The sequence below is a fragment of the Medicago truncatula genome, chromosome 5, assembly GCF_003473485.1.
Source record: "Medicago truncatula cultivar Jemalong A17 chromosome 5, MtrunA17r5.0-ANR, whole genome shotgun sequence".
Classification (NCBI taxonomy): Eukaryota; Viridiplantae; Streptophyta; class Magnoliopsida; order Fabales; family Fabaceae; genus Medicago; species Medicago truncatula.
Window position 1 is genome coordinate 32,796,687 of NC_053046.1, and position 21,737 is coordinate 32,818,423.

General features: G+C 38.8%; 2 protein-coding genes across 3 annotated transcripts; one reads left to right on the forward strand and one right to left on the reverse strand.

Annotated features, from left to right (window-relative positions):
- Positions 1-748: 748 nt before the first annotated feature.
- Positions 749-3,118, reverse strand: LOC112421800 (exocyst complex component EXO70B1). 2 transcript variants are annotated; one of them, XM_024783561.2, is made up of 2 exons: positions 2,680-2,820; positions 752-2,543 (listed from the first exon to the last, which is right to left on the reverse strand). In XM_024783561.2, the coding sequence occupies exon 2, from the start codon at positions 2,437-2,439 to the stop codon at positions 934-936; it is 1,506 nt and encodes a 501-aa protein (XP_024639329.2). In that variant the 5' UTR covers positions 2,440-2,543; positions 2,680-2,820; the 3' UTR covers positions 752-933. The 2 variants fall into 2 exon arrangements, with proteins under 2 accessions (XP_024639328.2, XP_024639329.2); XM_024783560.2 differs by having other exon boundaries at positions 749-3,118.
- Positions 3,119-13,034: 9,916 nt separating this feature from the next.
- Positions 13,035-19,993, forward strand: LOC112422157 (uncharacterized). Its single transcript, XM_024784952.2, has 2 exons — positions 13,035-16,246; positions 16,525-19,993. Exons 1-2 carry the CDS (start codon positions 13,194-13,196, stop codon positions 19,988-19,990), a joined length of 6,519 nt encoding a protein of 2,172 aa, XP_024640720.2. The 5' UTR covers positions 13,035-13,193; the 3' UTR covers positions 19,991-19,993.
- The last annotated feature ends 1,744 nt before the right edge of the window (positions 19,994-21,737 follow it).

Consider the following 21,737-nt stretch of genomic DNA (forward strand, 5'->3'; position numbering starts at 1 on the left):
GGTGTCCTCACAGTAGTCGAGACCCCATCATACATATCCTTTATAACTCGAATATAGGCCACCCTAACACCTTTCTTCTCTAGGTCTTTCATCAAAATCTTTCTAGACAATTTATCATATGTCTTCTCCAAATCAATAAAAACTAAGTGCACGTACATTTGTTTTATTCGGTACCGTTCCATTATACGTTGTAATAAGTATATTGCTTCTGTGTCGACCTCCTAGACGAAAAACCGAATTGTTTTTCACTAACTTGAGTCTCTCTTTTTAGTCTCTCTTCAATCACTCTTTTCCATATTATTTGCGCAATTTTGTATATCCCCCTTGTTTTTAAAGATTGGCACTAAAGCGCTTCTTCTCCATTTATCCGACATTTTCTTTGATATCATAATCTCGTTGTAAAGCTTGGTGAGCCACCCAATATCTCTATCTCATAGATTGTTCCACACTTCAATATGTATGCCGAATGTTGAAAACCTCTTAAATCAATCTAATTTTTATGAATGCTATAACTGTATTTGGAAGATGCACCTTTGTGTTGGACAAAATACGCTTAAGTTTTAAGTTAAAAATAAATAAATTGGGGGTAGGAAACTAATTTTGTTTTTGTTTCCTCTAACTTCTCCCTCTTCCTCAACACGCTCTAACTTCTCCCTCTTCCTCAGCATGTACTGATTAATAAGTTGGGGCAAACCTACGCGACACAAGGCGCCTATGAATATGAAGTATAATAAGTTGGATATTTATCTCAACCCAAATTAAAACATGTTACCGGTTGAAAAAACCGTCTCAAAAAGTATCACATCCAATCAGGCATCTTAGGCCGGTGTTGAAAACCTGATAAAAATCTATTTCCTGTTTTAGTGAATACATCAAAGCAACTTTGTATTTCAATTACACAATAAATAAATACACACACAATAGCATGCCGCTTTAACCTCGTTTTCGGCCACAACTTGATGGACGGTATATCTTAAACATATTGTTGAGTATTGCTTTAATATCTTTCGTTTCATACTCAATGTATCCATCAGGGGGCTTTTTAACTTCCAGTTTTAGAACAATATGTAACTTCCGAATGAAGTTTGTATAAGCTGGCAACAAGTTTTCCCCAAGGTAAACTATTATTTCTTCCTTTAACGTTTCGTCCATGATAAACCACAAGGATTGAGCTTTGCATATTTCATTAAACAGTTTGTTGAAAGATTTGAGCTGCTTCTTCATTGACTTCCCAACCATATTAGGATGCACTAATAGATTGTTGTCCAGCCTTAGAAATTCCAGCACCTTACCCCACGAGCTTCTGATATATTCCTCAAAGTTGTATCGTAATTTCGCGCTGTGTCTTTGCAACATACCATCCCCTAAAAGAGTTCCTAATTCATTTTCCATCGTCTTTATAATTATGTACCTGCTGCTATTCATTAAGTAAACATAACCCAAAGTAGGGTCATTAAAGATATTGAACATAGCTTCCAACTTACTCTCCAACACCTCCATAATCCGTTCCATCTGCAGTGAAGAAGAAGAAGAAGAAGAAGAAGAAGAAGAAGAAGAAGAGGGTACAGTATCATCATGCTTGGTGTATTCCAGCAACACATGTCCATGATCTTCAAACACCTGCTCTAATATCTCACGATAGTCACATATCCAGGTTAGGAAATTCATGACGAAACGGACAAGGGGGTGAAGCTGGCCACCAAAAAATGGCGCGTTCCCGGGACCTTTGCTGCGAATTGTATTTTCAAACTCCCTTAAAGTGCCCACTATTGTTTCTCCCAATTTCTTTAAAACTGTGTTTAATTCATTCCTTAGTGACACACTGTATTGATCACAAAACAGAGACTCGAAATTCGGAATTAGGTCATGCAATGTTTCATACATGTCGAGCATTCTAAACAACAGTGTCGTATTGCTTTGATCATTCGCTATGACATTGGGAAAATTCAGCAATCGAATGGTGAATTCCCTACAAACATCTGTAAAAGATATATCGGAGATGGCAGAGAACTCAAAGAAAACAATATCGCAGAGTTGCCGCTCGGTGGGAAACAATATCTTGAATGCAACCTTGAAAGCCTTAATCCATCTTTTGATACGTAGTCCGAGATCTTCCATGTTAACATCCTTGATAGTAAGATTATCTGAATTTAAGAATTGTTTTACCAGGCACTCCTCTAAGCATTCCCTCCGGCAACTGCTATACACAATTAAGCACTCCTTGTTGAAACCAGAGTTTAACATCAATTTTACAGTTTCCTGAAGGTTGTTGACCGTTTCCAGCGACAGCGCTTCCAACATGAGCGTTCCTTCCAAGCTACATTCGGATAACATCGACGGTGCATTGTCAAAATATTCCTTTTCCTGCTCCAAAAGCATGTCGACGATATGCAAATTTTCCAGCTGAAGCGCCTTCATACTGGTCCTGAGCTGTTCCATCAGGCTGCTAGCGATGTCATTACTAGCTAAGTCTAGAGAAATGACATGAAGAACTACTGAATTTTCATCTTGGATTTCGGGGCACTCGTTTTCTGGTCCAACATCTATGGGAGTTGAAGGAAAGTAAGAACGAATAATAATAAGGGAATAACTGAAACCAGCTCCAACAATGAATAACTGCAATTTAATCTTCATTAGTTGTACAATTAAACATCCGAGAAAAAAGTAAAGAAGATCCACCTCAAATCCGCACTGAGTTTGCCGCGACAAACTGAGCGACATGATAGCAAAGGAAGCACTTGAAATGAGGCTATATGCATCTGGTTTCCCATTAATCATTTTATCGGAGAAAAAGGAATACACCGAGGTGGTGGTTAAAACCAAAAATGCGAATTGAACTTGAAACCTGAAACATCTGGAGTGGTTCCATATCATTGCTAGTAAAATCAGAAAGCAAATGATGAGACAGAAAACACCGTAAAGGAATATCTTCAACCAATTCCAATTTCCAAATAGATGGATAAAGGAAGAACTGAGAGCATAACAAAGCAATCCAACAACAGCTGAAGTGAAGCCAATAAATGTCCATACCTTTGTATGCATCAAGCATCTCCCAATTTGGATTATAATATGCTTCATGTTCTCTCTTAAGTGTGTTTAAAGTTGAAAGTACTTTCACAGACATATATACGGAGATGTGAACAATTTGGCTTTTTGTTTGGTTAAGACGAAGCTATCCTCTTATTTCCGATGAAATTTCGAGGAAACGGACCAAAAAGCTATTTAAATATTTTTTTAGACGTGTGAAAGCGCTATTTAAATAAAAGAAATGAGTAATGGTAGTAGGAGTTGACTAATGGAAATTAGGACAACACAGGTAGGTTATTGTCAAAACAAATGGAAAACTAGGACGGCGGTCCTAATAGTCTCTTACCTCCTATTAAATAATAAACATCTATATTGACGTGTAGACATTGAGAGAAAAAAACATAAGATGTATATGAGATAAATTATCGATATAATTGAATTGAGACATATGAGATATTTGTTGGGATCAGAGTACGCAATGTGGAAGCTTAAATTATCTCTTTTTATGAAACTTGAACAATTGAATTTACCAGCTTAACCAACAACAAAAATAAAAAGAAGTAAAAACTATAAGTGAGAACACCAGAATTTTAAAGTGGAAAACTACTCTCAATGTGAGAGAATAAAAACCACGGGACCAAGAGAATAAAAACTACCATTAAATTGTAGAGACCTCTGATATATAATCAAGTTCTCTCTACAATAAGCTCCAATTTTTCTCAAAAGTGACCTCCATTATCTGTGCTCTAGGGGTGGGCAAAAATAACCAAAAACCAATTTGAACCGGTTAACCGAACCGAACCGAACCGTATCAAAATTAACTGAACCATTTAACCAATTCTCGAACCGAACCATTATTTTGAAAACAGTTCACTAACCGAACTGAACCATTAGTAACCACAATTATCCGAACCGAACCAAACCAAACCATTAACCATATCTATTTTAAAAACAGTTTATTTAAAACAACTTATTTTAAAAAACAGCTTATTCAAAACAACTTGTTTTATGAAAATAACTTATTTAAAAAATAAGAAAACTTATTCAAAATAGCTTATTATAAAAACAACTTATTCAAAACTGCTTATTTTAAAAAACTGCTTATTCAAAACAGTTTATTTTAAAAAACAATTTATCCAAAACAGCTTATTATCAAAACAGCTTAAATTACACCCTCCACCAAGACACATTTTTATCAATTTATGCTTTTAAAGATCATTGATATATAGTTTTGGATCCTCATTATCAATTATAAGACGATAAAAGACAAACAAATATTATGTCCGAAGTTCCAAAACCGACAAATGAAATGTTAAAACTTCATTTTGTCTTCTAAAATAAAAAACTCAATACTACCTCCATCTCTAATTATAAGGTCCTTTTGAAAAAATAACGGAAATTAAGATAGTGGATATTTGTATTAAATATGTTTGTAATCACTATTGTTTTTACAATTTTATCCTTTAATAGAGAGAGTTGGTTTATGTTTTCAACATATTATTTATTGCTGATTGAAGAAAAAGATGTATAATAAATAGGGACATGTATGTAAAGAAATAATTAATGTAGTTGGAAATAGCAAAGAGGTCTTATAAAGGGACAAAAAAAATTCTCAAAAATGTCTTATATAATTAGGGACGGAGGTAGTACAATAATAAAATATCCAAAATTAAATGACGGTGATACTGAAAGATGTGGAGAAAGGAAAATATGGAGATACTGAAAGATGTGGAGAAAGGAAAATATGGACAAAAGGTTCATTCAAGTTAAAAAAGGATAAAATGCAATATATAGTTATATCAGGGAAAGGAGGTGAATGTTTTAAAATAAGTTGAGAGCAAAGTGTACTCTAAGCTTATCACAAAGAGAAGAGCTTGTATTTGCTTTGATCCCCAAAAACTTCTACCTATGCAAATTGACCGGAAATAGCAAGTGACAATTTTGGCTAAGTGAACTCATTAGAAAGTTGACAACCACGGGGACCAACAAGTTTTACCGATAATAAACATGAAAAATGCTAGGAAAAAAATTAACCAACGCTTTATATATGAGTACAATAATTATTTAGATTTAAACATATAAATCGTTTTACTGATTAAAATAAGCTGTTTTAAAATAAGTTGTTTTGAAGAAGTTGTTTTGCATAAAATAAGCTATTTTGAATAAACTGTTTTTAAAATAAGATCGTAATAAATTGTTTTTCATAAAATAAACTTTTTTGAATAAGCTGTTTTTAAAAATAAGTTGTTTTGCAAAAAATAAGTTGTTTTAAAATAAGCTGTTTTGAATAAGTTGTTTTTTAAAATAAAAAGTTTTGTATAAAATAAGCTGTTTTTTTTTTAAAAAAAAGACATCGTAATAAGTTGTTTTGCAAAAGATAAGTTGTTTTGAAGAAATAAACTATTCTAGCTTTTAATTTTAATTTGTTATTTTTTTTAATAAAAATGATTTGGTTAATAGGTAAGCAAATGGTTAACAGAACCATAACTTTGGTTCAGTTTGGTTACTTCCAAACTTTAAACAGTTCAGTTCAGTTTTTCCGAACCATTTCAGCAATATGGTTTGGTTCAACTTCTTCCCAGTTTCGCGTTCAACTGAGACCTTAAATTTCCTAAACATGCTCAAAACATCATTTTTACTCTTCAAGGCGTAAACTCAAGTCTTTCTTCAATGGTCATCAATAAAACTCAGAAAGTATGTGCTTCCCCCAATTGTTCCTGTCTTCATAGGACCGAATAAATGACAATGCACCAAATCAAGAATTGTTGGTCTTTTAGGTGAGTGAAACTCAAAAGAAACTTTGCTTTTCTTCTCAACAATACAGTGATCACATTTCTTCAAGTGTGGATTACTCATGTCAGACAACACATTACTCTTGCATAGCTTAACCATGTCTTTCTCAATCATGTGACACAACCTCTTATGCCATAACTCAACTTTCTCAGTTGATTCAACCATATGCACCTCTTTAATTATTTTTACATGTGTCAAATAAAGCTTAGAACATTTCGTACCTCTCGCAACAATCATAGATCCCTAGGAAATTTTCCAAGAATCTCGCAAGAACAAGCTGTCATAACCTTCATCGCATAGTTTAGCCACAGAAAGCAAATTCAATTGGATATCCAAAACATGCTTCTCATCCTTGAGAGTTAACTTTGCCCCATTGGACATCTCCAAATTAACATCCTCATGGCCAACACACTTTAACACACCTTCATGAGCCAACTTCACATCACCAAATTCACCTGAAGTATATGAGGAAAAAACATCTCTCGTGGAAATGACATGTACTGAAATACCACTATCAATCACCCAACTGGATGCACTATCAACAATATCATGCTCTTCAACAAGAAGCAGTTCATTATCATATGTCAGATTAGATCTCTCTCTAACTGGCATCAGAGCCGACTATATTAATAGTACTTGAACAATTTGCAAAATGGTTCCTTGTGTCGAAAGTCTTCTTGACAAAGAGTGTTCAAGCGGTGGTTTCCGTTAAGTGCGGCAACGGCGGTACAAGTATAAGCGTGTGCAGATGAAAGAGCTTCCGCTTGAGGGGTGAGCATGATGAATTGATGGACTCACACTTGAGGGAGAGATTGTTGTGTGCAAGTGTGAGTTATATGTCTCACATCGGATAGAAAAGTGGAGGTTGAGCACTTTATAAGTGAGAGGACTCATAAACTCATTGCCTTGAGGTTTTTTGGTAAGAATGTAGTGTCTCTCTCGATATGTCTCACATCGGATAGAAAAGTGGAGGTTGAGCACTTTATAAGTGAGAGGACTCATAAACTCATTGCCTTGAGGTTTTTTGGTAAGAATGTGGTGTCTCTCTCGCTTGTACGGTTGCCCTGCATGGATGTGGGTGGTCCCCCTGGCTCTCCTCGTGACCCAACAATATTAAAATATTATTTTGAACCTGCTAAGAGCCAACGAGACATGGCCAAAGTACGGTGAGAGCACAGGTTAAGTTTCGTATGGAACACCGAATTGGAGTACATTTATACCCATCTAACCGCCTCCTACAGACCCATCTAACCGTCTAGACTAATTATGAGTATTTAAAATCTCTTCAAATGAACACCACTTCTGTAATCAAATGTCAAGTCGTTGGACTTGGTTAACTCCCTAGCTTAGCGCTGCATGGACTTCCTCCAAGGTGTCAGTTTCTTCTTTACCATAAAGTATGTTATCCTTGAAGAGCTCAGAGGATCTTGGTATAATGCACAAAGTAAGAGTAGGTCTTGTCTCCAGCCTCAATGTTCACTTAGATGTTCACCAAATCATCAAAGATTTTGTTGAACTCCATCAATGCTCTCTTATGATTTTCTCTCCACCATCTTAAATGAGTAAAGTTTTTTGTTTCAGGAAATACCTATTACCCAACAAATTGGTAATATTTAATGACTCCATGCGGTTGTCTCCTTTTTGACTTCTCTAAGGACTTTAAATTGCCAAGAGAGAAATTTCAGTGAAAGCTCTTGTTTAGTTCCTAAATTAGTGGAAGGTCTTTTTTGTACGTATGATTATAAGTTGCATGGAAAATCTCTCTTCCTGTTTTCTGATGAGGACCTTAACGAGATCCGTAAATTGATTAGAGGTAAATTTATTTATTTATTTTTTTTTTTTGGTAGATGAGGTAAATTTATTTATATCTATGTTGTCATTGTTGTATACATAATATTTTGATGAGTTTTTCTATTTACGCCCCATGTTTTTCTGGTTACACCCAAATTTTCTTAAATTTTTTTATAATATCAAAATTGCCCTTTTATATAAATTTTCTTAAAACTCTAATTTTATTCATTGTCAGTGAGTTTCACCCTCTTTCACCCCATAAAGCGATCGATCAAACAATTTGATGTTCAATATCAATCTCCATGAAAATTAAAGAGTGAATCAAAATATTTTTCATCCATACTCAATTGGATATAAGTAAGTGAATTTCTTCTTCTATTTGCTAGTTTCAATTTTTTTCCTTCAACTGCACTGATGCACTGTACGATTACGATTTTAATTTACATTGGCAAGGTTAACTTAAATTCAGTTTAAGTAGGTTCATGTAAACTCATGAACCTACTTAAACTGAGTTTACATGAACCTACTTAAACTGAGTTTACAAAATCGTAGAACTGTGAATCGCAGAACAAGGAAAACACAAAATCAGAACTGAGAACCCATAACAAGAATGTCATACCCCAAATTTTGACCTAAGGTCCCACTGACACACGTCTCCGAACTCGGACCAGACTCGCATTTCAGTGAAAAATTCGGCAGGGAGGTATTTTGAAATACCTCATAAAATTCCGAATCGGGCCCTCTTCTCTCAGTCTTTAATTATTTATTTCCATGTTTTAAACTTTTAGTTTAGAATTCTAAATTTTAATTTTAGTCCAAAATTAGATTAAATTTCTTTTATTTTTTATTTTAAACCAAAAATGTAGACATTATCCTTTTATTATTAATTTTTCTTTTTAAGTCCCAAAAAGTCCAAAAAATCCAAAAGTGTCCGAGTTCAAGATAACAACATCACGCATACGCTGTTCTAATCCAAATCCGGATTCACGCTTCCTCTGAAACAAATCCAGTAAAAAACAGACGCATTTCCTTTTTTCTCCCCCACAAGCCACTGATTTTGTGCTCATCATTAACAAATTCTAGCCTCAAACTCACTCTATAAATAGAGACCTGCACAACAATAAAAAACACAACAAAAAACAGAAAAAACAACACAACACAGCAAAACACAAAAAAAAAAACAGAGAACGAAGAAAAACAGAGAAGCCACACACAACAGAATACGGGAACAACAGAAGCCAGAGGCGCGCAACCGCAACACGGCAACACAAACAAACACATCGCACAGAACCGCAACACGGCTACACAATAAACACATCGCACAGAACCGGCACGGCAACACAACACACGCACACACACACACGAGCGACACGACACCAAGCACACAGCATCGCAAACCAGCGCCATAACGAAACCGGATCCACAAAAAAAAGGTATAAATTTCTTTCTTTAGATCTAGACGTTTGGGTAAAGGTTTTGGGATTTTTGGGTTTAGTATCACGAAAGGGGGGAAAAGAGGAAGAGAAAGAGCGAAAAAAAATAAAAAAAAGGGAGTTTTTTAGCTCCGGCGCAGCCGCGATGGCTCGCCGGCCACCGCGCCGGACTTCTCCCGGCCGCCTCACCTCCACCGGAGAAGAAGAGAGAAGAGAGAGGATAGGGATTTAGAGAGAGAAAGAGAACGGAAGAGAGAGAAGGAGAGGTGAGAAAAATGAGAGATTTAGGGTTACAACCCTTATATATCCCCCAAACGGGTCAACCCATGACCCATGACCCATGACCCGCGACCCGGTTCGTTTTCCTTAAGCCCAATTCTTTTTTTCTGCTTTCTGCACACCCCTGTTTACCACTGCACCCCACCATGTGTTTGGACCTTTTTTTTATATTCTTTTTTCGTATTTATTTATTTTTATTTATTTTTTTTTAGCATTTTAATTTTATTGCAGACCTTAGAATGTAAATAGGCTTTTTATGTAATAGTCATAGATTTTATATTTCTAACTTAGGGTAGCCACGCTTTTATTCTTTATGCTCCGTTAGTTTATATATTTATTCAAAAATCACAAAAAACCAAAAAAATCACAAAAAAATTTCATAAACAAACCTTGATCCTAAATCAAGCGATCGTCCTTTTTATTTTATTTTCTTAATCAAATATCAATCAATTTAATCATACTTCGAGTTATCTTTTTTTAAATAAAAAACACAAACAAATTCTTATTTGCCACTTGGCTTTTATCTTTAAAACCTTTTCAAAAACTAATAAAAAACACAAAACCAATCAAACGTCGTTTTCTACCCCGAACTACGAGGTTTTGATCCCTCACGGGTACGTAGGCAGAGGACCATGTCCTTCCAAACAATAAAAAAATGTAGATAAATTAGGTCTCACTTTCTTTTTCTTTTAATCATCACATTAACTTCTTTTTCAAAAGCAAGCAAGTTATAGCACATTAAATTAAATAAAACCAAGAGGTTCCCGTAGAGTACTACGGACATAGAGGGTGCTAATACCTTCCCTTTATGTAACTAACCCCCGAACCCTAAATCTTTTCAAATAGGGGTAGTTTGAACTTTTTTCCCCTTTTCTTAATAAAATTAAATGTTCAGTCGTGAAATAATTAGTGAGTCAAAAGCTAATCAAATAGCCTTGATCTCCAAAAAATGACGCGACAGAAATGGCGACTTCACTGGGGAACCCCTAAGAGGGTTGAGCCTAACTTGGCTTTATTTAATTCTTTGTGCTATAACTTGCTTAAAACAAAAACAAAAAATAAAGATGGAAATAATTGTATATATCTTTTACCTTCTCTCTTTCTTCCTTTCTTTTTAAATATGAGTGGTGAGATAAAGCCCTACACCCGGGATTGAGAGAAACATAAGATAGGACGGTGGTATAACCAAAGTGCCTTTCCGAGAGTCAAGTCTCGTGTTTAGGTTCATGTGGTACAACCCCACTCAATGGAGGAATCTTGAAAGTAATCTATGTTGGCATGAACAGTCGTGTTGGCATTATATTTTCAAGTGACCGTCGAAGTTGAGGACCTTTAGTTACCCTTAACCCATCTTAGCCTTTTTAGGACGTAGTGCGGTGGCTAATCAAGAGTAGTCTTGAATTAGTTGATACGCGATACTACACTCAAAAGAAACTTTCCTACGGATATTATTGGATCAAGAGTAGTCTTGTAACCTAATAACATTCGGAGGTAGTTGATGACTTTGGGAACTGGATAGAACCCGTGATACAGGTACAAACGAAACCATAGTCCTTACCAAATGGGGGTTATTACCTTTAAAACTCCAACGTGATGAGCTTAACCTACGCATAATCATGCATACATGCATTCATTCATAATTTTATCTTTTTTCATCAAAAAATATCGAAGGGCTTATACTTGTTTTTGTAAATATCATAGGCATGGAAAGAAGAAATACTAGGAAGTTTACGTTCAGGAAATTGGATCTAGAAAACTTAAAGAGGCTCGCATTTGAAGTAACTAGCTTGGAGAATTTTTGTGATCGTCATGGGAAGCTGCTTGGTGTCCTCTGGACAAATATCGATAAGGGGTGCTTGGAGACCTTGGTCCAGTTCTATGACCCTGCTTACCACTGTTTCACCTTTCCCGACTACCAGCTTATGCCTACCCTCGAAGAATACTCTCACTTAATTGGCCTACCCGTACTTGATAAGGTACCTTTTACTGGTTTAGAACCTTTTCCCAAAGCCGCCACTATTGCAAATGCCCTCCATCTCAAAACCTCCCTCATAAAAGAAAAACTTACCCTAAAAGGGAATCTCCCAAGCTTACCTACTAAATTTCTTTACCAACAAGCCTCCGAGTTTTCCAAAACAAACAATGTCGAGGCCTTTTACTCTATCCTAGCTTTACTCATCTATGGCCTAGTATTGTTCCCAAATATTGACAACTATGTTGACATCCATGCCATCCAAATTTTCCTCACAAAGAACCCAGTCCCCACATTGTTAGCTGATATATATCATTCCATTCACGATCGAACCCAAGTGGTTCGTGGAGCTATCCTTGGTTGCGCACCCTTACTATACAAATGGTTTACCTCTCACTTACCTCAGACCCACTCCTTTCAAGCCAACCCAGAAAATCTCTCCTGGCCCAAAAGAATCATGTCCCTTACCCCATCCGACATAACCTGGTACCGTGCCACTTGTAACTTCACGAACATCATTGTCAGTTGTGGAGAATACTCAAATGTACCCCTTCTCGGTACGCAAGGAGGAATAAGCTACAATCCTATCCTTGCCAAACGTCAGTTCGGATGTCCAATGGAAGCTAAGACAGATAACATCTACTTACAGGGTGAATTCTACTTCAACCACGAAGATCCCTCAAACAAAAGAGGAAGATTTGTCCAAGCATGGCATGCCATTCGCACACTCAATAGAAGCCAGTTGGCGAGGAGATCAGACTCTTTACAGGGGTCTTACACTCAATGGGTCATCAATAGAGCTTCCGATCTGGTCTTACCATATCATTTGCCAAGGTACCTATCTTCAACAACCCCAGCTCCGGCTTTACCCTTGGCCCCCGCAACTGTGGAGGAATGTCAAGAGAAGTTGGCCCGATCGGAATGTGTGGGTGCTACCTGGAAAAGGAAGTATGATGAAGCTATGCTCAAGATGGAGACTATGAGTGGTGAGATAGAGCAACAAGAGCATGAGGTTCACAAGTTGAGACGACAAATAGTAAAAAAGAATGTTCAAATCCGAGCTCAGAGCACAAGGCTATCACAATTTATCAGCGCAGGGGAGCGTTGGGAGTTCTTCAAAGATGCACATTCAGATTCTGATGAATAGTCTACTTCAAAGAGCTTGAGAGTTCCCAGTTTTTCTTTTATTTTTGTTTTTAGCTTTAAGTTAGATATTTATCTTATTTTTTTGCAAAGTCTATCCCTTGGCTTCGTTGTTTAGAAAGGGAATTATCTTATAGTATGCGAATTATTCAATGGAACTCTCAACTATGATATTTACAAAAATACTTTCATAAGTCCTTCGATAAAAAATATATACGTCTATTTTTGCATAAACATCATGCATCATCCTGCATTTCATAGTCTCAAATCAAAGTCTCACACAAACTTCCTTTTCCAGAAAAAGGGTCAACTCGTTTCATACGGTGGCCCCACGTATCATCTACAAGTCAACCCGTACTCACTACACTCGAGCAAACGTAAAGAAGAAGATGGATTATCTTGAGCAGGAAAATCGGGTACTTCGTGAAGAAATGACAGTCATGTAGACTAGGATGGACGAGATGGCTGAATTAATAAAAACAATGGCAGAAACTCAGACTCAAGCTCAAGCACAGATTCAAGCACAAGCGCAAGCATTGGCACAAGCGCAAACTCAAGCTCAGGCCGTAACAGAAGCGCAGGCCCAATCACAAGCACCTCCACCCCCTCCTCCTATCAGAACTCAGGCCGAGGCATCTTCTTCTTGGACACTATGTGCTGACACTCCAAGGCAGTCCGCTCCGCAACGTTCCGCGCCTTGGTTTCCACCTTTCACTGCTGGGGAGATATTTCGTCCTATCACTTGTGAAGCTCAGATGCCCACTCACCAGTACACGGCTCAAGTACCCCTACCTGCCATGAGGGTCACCCCAGCCACCATGACCTACTCAGCACCTGTGATACATACAATCCCGCAAACTGAAGAACCTATCTTTCATTCAGGGAATGTAGAGGCTTACGAGGAAGTAAGCGACCTACGAGAAAAGTATGATGAACTACGCCGAGACATGAAAGCCCTCCGTGAAAAAGGGAAATTTGGGAAGACTGCGTACGATCTCTGTTTGGTACCGAGTGTGCAGGTGCCTCACAAATTCAAGATTCCAGACTTCGAGAAATACAAAGGGAGTTCTTGCCCTGAGGAACATCTAAAAATGTATGTGAGAAGGATGCCTGCGTATGCCCAAGATGATCAGATTCTTATTTACTACTTCCAAGAAAGCTTGACCGGCCCTGCTTCAAAATGGTACACAAACCTAGACAAAACAAGGGTTCAAACTTTCCGTGACCTTTGTGAAGCTTTTGTGGAACAGTACAGTTACAATGTAGACATGACTCCGGACCGAAGTGATCTCCAAGCCATGACTCAGGGAGATAAAGAGACGTTCAAAGAGTATGCCCAACGGTGGAGAGACACCGCTGCCCAAGTCAGCCCACGAATTGAGGAGAAAGAGATGACCAAGCTCTTCCTAAAAACTTTGAATCATTTTTATTACAAAAAGATGGTCGGGAGTACACCAAAGAGCTTCGCGGAGATGGTTGGTATGGGAGTACAGTTAGAAGAAGGAGTCCGAGAAGGACGCTTAGTAAAGAATACAACTCCTGCCAGTGGGACCAAGAAGACCGGGAACCATTTCCCGAGGAAGAAAGAACAAGAAGTCGGTATGGTGACTCATGGAGGGCCTCAACAAACTTATCCAGCCTATCAACACATTGCTGCCATCACACCCACCTCTCACCCTTTTCAACAAACAAATAACCATCCTCAAATACCACAATATCCTCAAATACCACAATATCCTCAATTCCCACAAAATCCTTCACCACAAAATGTCCAACCACAAAATGTCCAACAACAAAATTTCCAACAACAACCATACCAACAATACCCATATCAACAATACCCTCAACAAAATTTCCAACAACAACCTTATCAACAACGCCCACAACAACCTCGACCACCAAGAATGCCGATTAACCCAATACCAGTCACCTATGCAGAATTACTTCCCGGCTTACTCAAGAAAAACCTTGTCCAAACTAGAACAGCTCCTCCTATCCCAGAAAAACTACCATCTTGGTATAGACTTGACCAAACTTGTGACTTCCATGAAGGGGGCCGTGGCCATAACATTGAAACTTGTTATGCCTTTAAAAGCACAGTGCAGAGGTTGATCAATGATGGAAAAATAACTTTCACAGACTCAGCGCCAAATGTTCAAACAAACCCATTGCCGAATCACGGTGCCGCAACAGTCAACATGATCGAAGATTGTCAAAAGACTCGCCCCATTCTGAATGTTCAACATATCAGAACACCCTTGGTTCCGTTACATGCCAAGTTATGCAAAGTCGACCTTTTTGAGCATGATCATGATCTCTGTGAAATATGCCTTATGAACTCCGGAGGATGTCAGAAAGTAAGAAATGATATTCAAGGGCTTCTGGACCGAGGAGAGCTTGTGGTCGAAAGGAAGTGTGATGATGTGTGTGTAATAACTCCCGAAGGACCTTTGGAGGTATTTTATGACAGTCGAAAGTCAACTATCACCCCTCTAGTGATCTGCTTACCGGGTCCACTGCCATATGCTTCTGAAAAAGCCATTCCATACAAATACAATGCCACCATGATTGAAGAGGGTCGTGAGGTTCCAATACCGCATTTGTCTAGTGTGGATAATATTGTTGAAGGCAGTAGAGTTCTGAGAAATGGGCGCGTTGTTCCCATAGTGTTCCCAAAGAAGATTGATGCTATAATAAACAAGGAGGTTCGGACTAAAGATGCTGGTATCGCCAAAGAAGTGGATCAACCCAATGGGGCTGGTACAAGTGCAGAGTTTGACGAGATTCTCAAGTTAATAAAGAAGAGCGAGTACAAGGTTGTTGACCAACTGATGCAGACTCCATCCAAAATATCAATAATGTCTTTATTACTAAATTCTGAGGCCCATAAAGATGCATTAATGAAGGTTTTAGAACAAGCTTTTGTGGATTATGATGTAACGGTGGGTCAGTTTGGCGGAATAGTAGGGAACATCACTGCATGCAACAACTTGAGTTTCAGTGATGAAGAGCTCCCAGCAGAAGGAAGGAACCACAATCGGGCGCTGCATATATCTGTGAACTGTAAAACCGATGCTTTGTCAAAAGTGCTGGTGGATACTGGATCATCTTTGAATGTGTTGTCCAAAACAACTTATACCCAACTCACATACCAAGACGCACCTTTGAGACGAAGTGGGGTAATGGTGAAAGCCTTTGATGGCTCGAGGAAGGATGTCCTTGGAGAGGTGGTTCTACCCATCACAGTTGGGCCACAAGTTTTTCAAGTTAATTTTCAAGTCATGGACATTCAAGCTTCATATAGTTGCTTACTGGGTCGACCCTGGATTCACGAGGCAGGAGCTGTCACATCCACGCTGCATCAAAAGCTGAAGTTTGTAAAGAATGGGAAGCTAGTAACTGTAAACGGTGAAGAGGCTTTATTGGTGAGTCATTTGTCATCTTTCTCTTTCATTGGGGCAGACGATGTCGAAGGGACACCTTTTCAAGGGTTTACTATAGAAGATAAGAATACCAAGAAGAATGAAGCCTCTATCTCGTCTCTGAAAGATGCTCAGAAGGTCATACAAGCAGGAGGGTCCACAAGCTGGGGAAAGCTGATAGAGCTTCCAGAAAACAAGCACCGAGAAGGTTTGGGTTTCTTCCCGTCTACTGGTTTGTCCACAGCGAAGAAGGGCACTTTCCACAGTTCGGGCTTTATCCATGCAATCATTGAAGATGATCCTGAAAGTGTGCCACGAGGTTTTATAACGCCAGGAATATCCAGCCACAATTGGGTTGCTATAGATGTTCCTTTTGTTGCTCACTTGTCCAAGTAATGCATTTGTCTAGTTTATGCTTTTCTTTTCAAAAAAAAAAAAAAACAAAACATCCTTTCGCCCCGCCCCAAGCGAAAGTGAGCTTATCTAGGGCTTTTTATTTCAAGAAATTATCATCAATAAAATAAAAACGTCGTTTTTTTTCCCGATGTTTTGTCTCATTTTCTTTTATGCTTTTCTGAAAAGTGGTAATACAAAAAACCCAACATGAATTTTCAAAAAATCTGCATGTATCTTTTTTCTAAAAAATCATCCATCACATGTGCAGATTAGAAATCGACGAACCCGTTGAACAACATAACCCTATGATCTCTCCCAACTTTGAGTTCCCTGTGTATGAAGCAGAGGAAGAAGAGAATGAAGAGATCCCTGACGAAATCTTTCGACTACTCGAACAAGAGAAGAAGACCATTCAGCCTTATGGGGACGAACTAGAAGTGATTAATTTGGGCACCAAAGAAGACAAGAAAGAAATCAAGGTTGGGGCATCGCTCGAAACAAGTGTTAAAAAGCAAGTGATAGAGCTCCTCAAAGAATATGTTGATGTGTTTGCCTGGTCCTACCAAGATATGCCGGGTCTAGACACTGATATTGTGGTACATCACCTACCTTTGAAACCTGAATGTCCGCCAGTCAAACAAAAATTGAGAAGAACACGTCCTGACATGGCTCTCAAAATCAAAGAAGAGGTACAGAAGCAGATCGACGCAGGTTTCCTCATCACATCAAATTACCCCCAATGGTTAGCTAACATAGTGCCTGTTCCAAAGAAAGATGGTAAGGTCAGAATGTGCGTTGACTACCGTGATTTAAACAAAGCTAGCCCGAAAGACGACTTTCCTTTACCTCATATTGACGTGTTGGTTGACAGTACTGCAAAGTCTAAAGTCTTCTCATTCATGGATGGATTCTCCGGTTATAATCAAATCAAGATGGCACCCGAAGATAGAGAGAAAACATCATTTATTACACCTTGGGGCACTTTTTGCTACAAAGTAATGCCGTTCGGTTTAATCAATGCAGGAGCTACTTACCAGAGGGGGATGACTACTCTTTTCCACAATATGATACATAAAGAGATTGAGGTCTATGTGGATGATATGATAGTCAAGTCGGTTACTGAAGAAGACCATGTCAAGTATCTACAGAAGATGTTCCAGCGCCTGAGGAAGTACAAACTTCGTCTAAATCCCAACAAATGCACTTTTGGTGTCAGATCCGGAAAGCTTCTAGGTTTCATTGTCAGCCAGAAAGGCATCGAAGTAGATCCTGACAAAGTCAAAGCCATCAGAGAGATGCCTGCTCCGAGAACAGAAAAAGAAGTAAGGGGTTTCCTTGGACGACTAAATTACATCTCCCGTTTCATTTCTCATATGACTGCAGCTTGTGGGCCGATATTCAAACTACTCCGCAAAGAACAAGGTATTGTGTGGACCGAAGATTGCCAGAAGGCTTTTGACAGCATAAAGAAGTACTTGCTAGAACCACCGATTCTCATCCCTCCAGTTGAAGGAAGACCTTTGATCATGTACCTAACAGTGTTAGAAAATTCCATGGGTTGTGTGCTCGGACAACAAGATGAAACCGGAAGAAAAGAGCACGCCATTTATTATTTAAGCAAGAAGTTTACTGAATGTGAATCTCGCTACTCCATGCTCGAGAAGACATGTTGTGCTCTAGCCTGGGCTGCCAAGCGCCTCCGTCATTATATGATTAATCACACTACTTGGCTGGTATCTAAAATGGATCCAATCAAGTACATATTTGAGAAGCCCGCTTTGACAGGAAGGATTGCACGGTGGCAGATGCTACTATCGGAATATGATATCGAGTACCGTTCCCAGAAGGCAATTAAAGGCAGTATTCTTGCTGATCACTTGGCTCACCAACCACTTGAAGACTATCGACCTATCAAGTTTGACTTTCCTGATGAAGAGATTATGTATCTAAAGATGAAAGATTGTGACGAGCCACTATTCGGAGAAGGTCCTGATCCAGATTCAGTGTGGGGTTTGATATTTGATGGGGCTGTCAATGTATACGGCAACGGCATAGGGGCAGTACTCCTTACTCCTAAAGGTGCTCACATCCCTTTCACAGCAAGACTCCGGTTTGACTGCACGAACAACATCGCTGAATACGAAGCCTGCATCATGGGTATTGAAGAAGCCATTGATCTAAGAATCAAGAACATCGAAATATATGGAGATTCAGCTCTTGTAATCAACCAGATCAAAGGAAAATGGGAAACTCTTCACGCAGGACTAATACCTTATCGAGACTATGCAAGACGTTTATTGACCTTCTTCAACAAAGTGGAATTACATCATATTCCTCGGGATGAGAATCAGATGGCGGATGCCTTGGCTACTTTGTCTTCAATGATCAAGGTGAATCATCACAATGACGTGCCACTAATCAGTGTCAAATTCCTTGATAGACCCGCTTATGTGTTTGCCGCTGAAGCAGTTTTCGACGATAAACCGTGGTTTCATGATATTAAAGTGTTTCTCCAAACTCGAGAGTATCCTCCTGGAGCATCCAACAAAGATAAGAAGACTCTCAGAAGATTATCTAGTAATTTCTTCCTAAATGGGGATATCTTGTACAAAAGAAACTTTGACACGGTCTTGCTCAGATGTGTAGACAAATATGAAGCTGATTTATTGATACATGAAATACACGAAGGATCCTTCGGAATTCATCCTAATGGGCACACAATGGCTAAAAGGATATTGCGAGCAGGCTACTACTGGATGACAATGGAATCAGATTGCTACAAGCATACCAGAAAGTGTCACAAGTGTCAGATATACGCCGACAAGATTCATATGCCGCCAACTACGCTCAATTTACTTTCTTCTCCGTGGCCTTTCTCTATGTGGGGCATTGACATGATCGGAAGGATTGAGCCCAAAGCTTCAAATGGACACCGTTTTATCTTAGTGGCTATTGACTACTTCACTAAGTGGGTTGAGGCCGCATCGTATGCTAATGTGACCAAACAAGTGGTGGTCAAATTTATCAAGAATCATATCATTTGTCGTTATGGCATCCCCAACCGGATCATCACCGACAACGGAACAAATCTAAACAACAAGATGATGAAAGAATTGTGTGATGATTTCAAGATCGAACACCATAACTCTTCACCTTACAGACCTCAAATGAATGGTGCTGTCGAAGCTGCGAACAAGAATATAAAGAGGATTGTCCAGAAGATGGTGGTGACTTATAAAGATTGGCATGAAATGCTTCCCTTTGCATTACATGGATATCGTACTTCTGTACGCACATCAACAGGGGCAACTCCTTTTTCCCTGGTATATGGCATGGAGGCAGTACTCCCTGTAGAAGTCGAAATTCCATCATTGAGAGTCTTAATGGAGGCTGACTTATCGGAAGCTGAATGGGTTCAGAATAGATACAACCAGTTGAATCTAATTGAAGAAAAGCGCATGACAGCCCTATGTCACGGACATTTATATCAAAAAAGGATGAAGCAGGCCTTTGACAAGAGAGTTCGTCCCCGTGAGTTTAAAGAAGGTGATCTCGTGCTCAAAAAGATTTTCTCTTTCCAACCAGACTCCCGAGGCAAGTGGGCTCCTAATTATGAAGGTCCGTATGTTGTTAAAAGAGCCTTCTCAGGTGGTGCCATGACTCTACAAACCATGGACGGTGAAGAACTTCCACGACCTGTGAACACGGATGCAGTCAAGAAATACTTTGTCTAAAAACTTTAAAAGAACAGCTCGGTAAGTCGAAAACCCGAAAAAGGCGACTTAGGCAAAAATGAGCGTCTCGGTGGACTGAAAACCCGAAAGGGCGGTCCAGGCAAAAATTAGAGACAATAAACAGAGATCATTATCCTGATAGAGTGAAAACCCGAAAGGGCAGTCTATGCAAAAATTAAGGATTTAAAAAAAAAGAAAAAAAAAAAAAAAAAAAAAAAAAAAAAAAAAAAGAAGGAAAATAGAGACAAAGTAACTGCATCCAGTCGAACACAGATACACTGGGGGCATACCTGATATCAAAAGTATTCAAGCCACAAGATAACGGATTTCAAAGTTGCTAGAGAACGATAGGGTTATGAAGTTCAACGTACCTTTCCATTTTAAATTACCATTTCTTTTCAAACTTTGTAAAGAACTCCATGAAGTCATGCCATTGGCATAGCGTCATTCGATTAATAAACTTTGAGCCTTTACCTCTCTTTTGACTCCTACTTGTTTTGTTTCTCGATTTTTTTTCCTCTTTTACTGATGATAATACTTTGAAATAGATTTCTAAAAAAAGGATTATATAATAAAAAGCATAAACAAATAGATACAACTTGGCACTCGGGAGTAAGAAAGGCATATATCAATTCAAGAGAGGTTAGATCCTGCTAAAAGCGTGGCTCGACACTAAGGAAAGTCTCTGAATAAACAAATACAAAAATAATACAAAGAAGCTCGCTAAGTTGAAAACCTGAAAAGGCGACTTAGGCAACAGAGAGCGTCCCGGTGGACTGAAAACCCGAAAGGGCGGTCCAGGCAAAAATTAGGGGCAAAACAAAAAAAATATATTCCCGGTGGACTGAAAACCCGAAAGGGCGGTCCAGGCAAAAATTAGGGATTTTCTTTTAATAAAACAAAAGGTATGACTGCGGAAGTATACCAATGGAAGGACACTCTGTGCCGGTTTACAAATGGCGACTTCTTCAGACTTCTTTCATCGACAATGGGCTCACCCCCCAGGAGGCACCAGTGGCTACCTAGTGCCAGGTTCTTACACCATCAACGGCTCGATTTGCTCACAATAATATCATCTCCAAGGAAGGTTGCCGAGTGTTTGTAATGCAATGTCGGTCCAACTCCCATCTTACCTATCTTGTCTCAGTTCATCGATTCACGTGTCATGTGCATTCATATATCCATACATCCATGCAATCATGCATTCACCAATATTTTCACATAATCATACGTTTACGCGTACACGACATATGCATAACATCAATTCACACATAATTGCATCAGTCAAAGCTTACCATTGTGTCAAGCCGCAAGTTTCTACAAGTGAGCGTCTTCCATTTCAAATTTCAATTTCAAAAGTGTCATCCCCGGCGTAAAGCCGTGCTAGTTATGTCACTAATCAATGTCAATTTCAATTTCAAATTTCAAAGGTGTCATGCCCGGCGAAAAACCGTGCTAAGTCATGTCACTAATCAAAGTCAATTTCAATTTTAGTTTCGAAGTGACATCCCCGGCAGAAGGCCGTACTAGTCATGGCGCTAGTTGATCTCGATGTCAACTTCAAACTCCAGGTATCATCCCCAGCATAGTTGTTCTAGAGATGTCACCAATCCAAACTTTTCAAGCGACCGATTCCAACAAACGAATAGCCTATGCCAATGTTTTTTTACCTTCCGAGCAACTAGTTCCAACAAACGAACAACTCATGTCAATCTTTTATCTTTATGCCCAGCGACCGATTCCAACA

Excerpts from the sequence above, each read along its gene's own strand:
- LOC112422157 (XM_024784952.2), top strand. The coding sequence starts at position 13,194 with ATGCCCACTCACCAGTACACGGCTCAAGTACCCCTACCTGCCATGAGG. Across the intron at positions 16,247-16,524 it reads GTTCCTTTTGTTGCTCACTT|ATTAGAAATCGACGAACCCG; the intron begins GTCCAAGTAATG and ends TCACATGTGCAG.
- LOC112421800 (XM_024783560.2), bottom strand. The coding sequence starts at position 3,078 with ATGAAGCATATTATAATCCAAATTGGGAGATGCTTGATGCATACAAAG.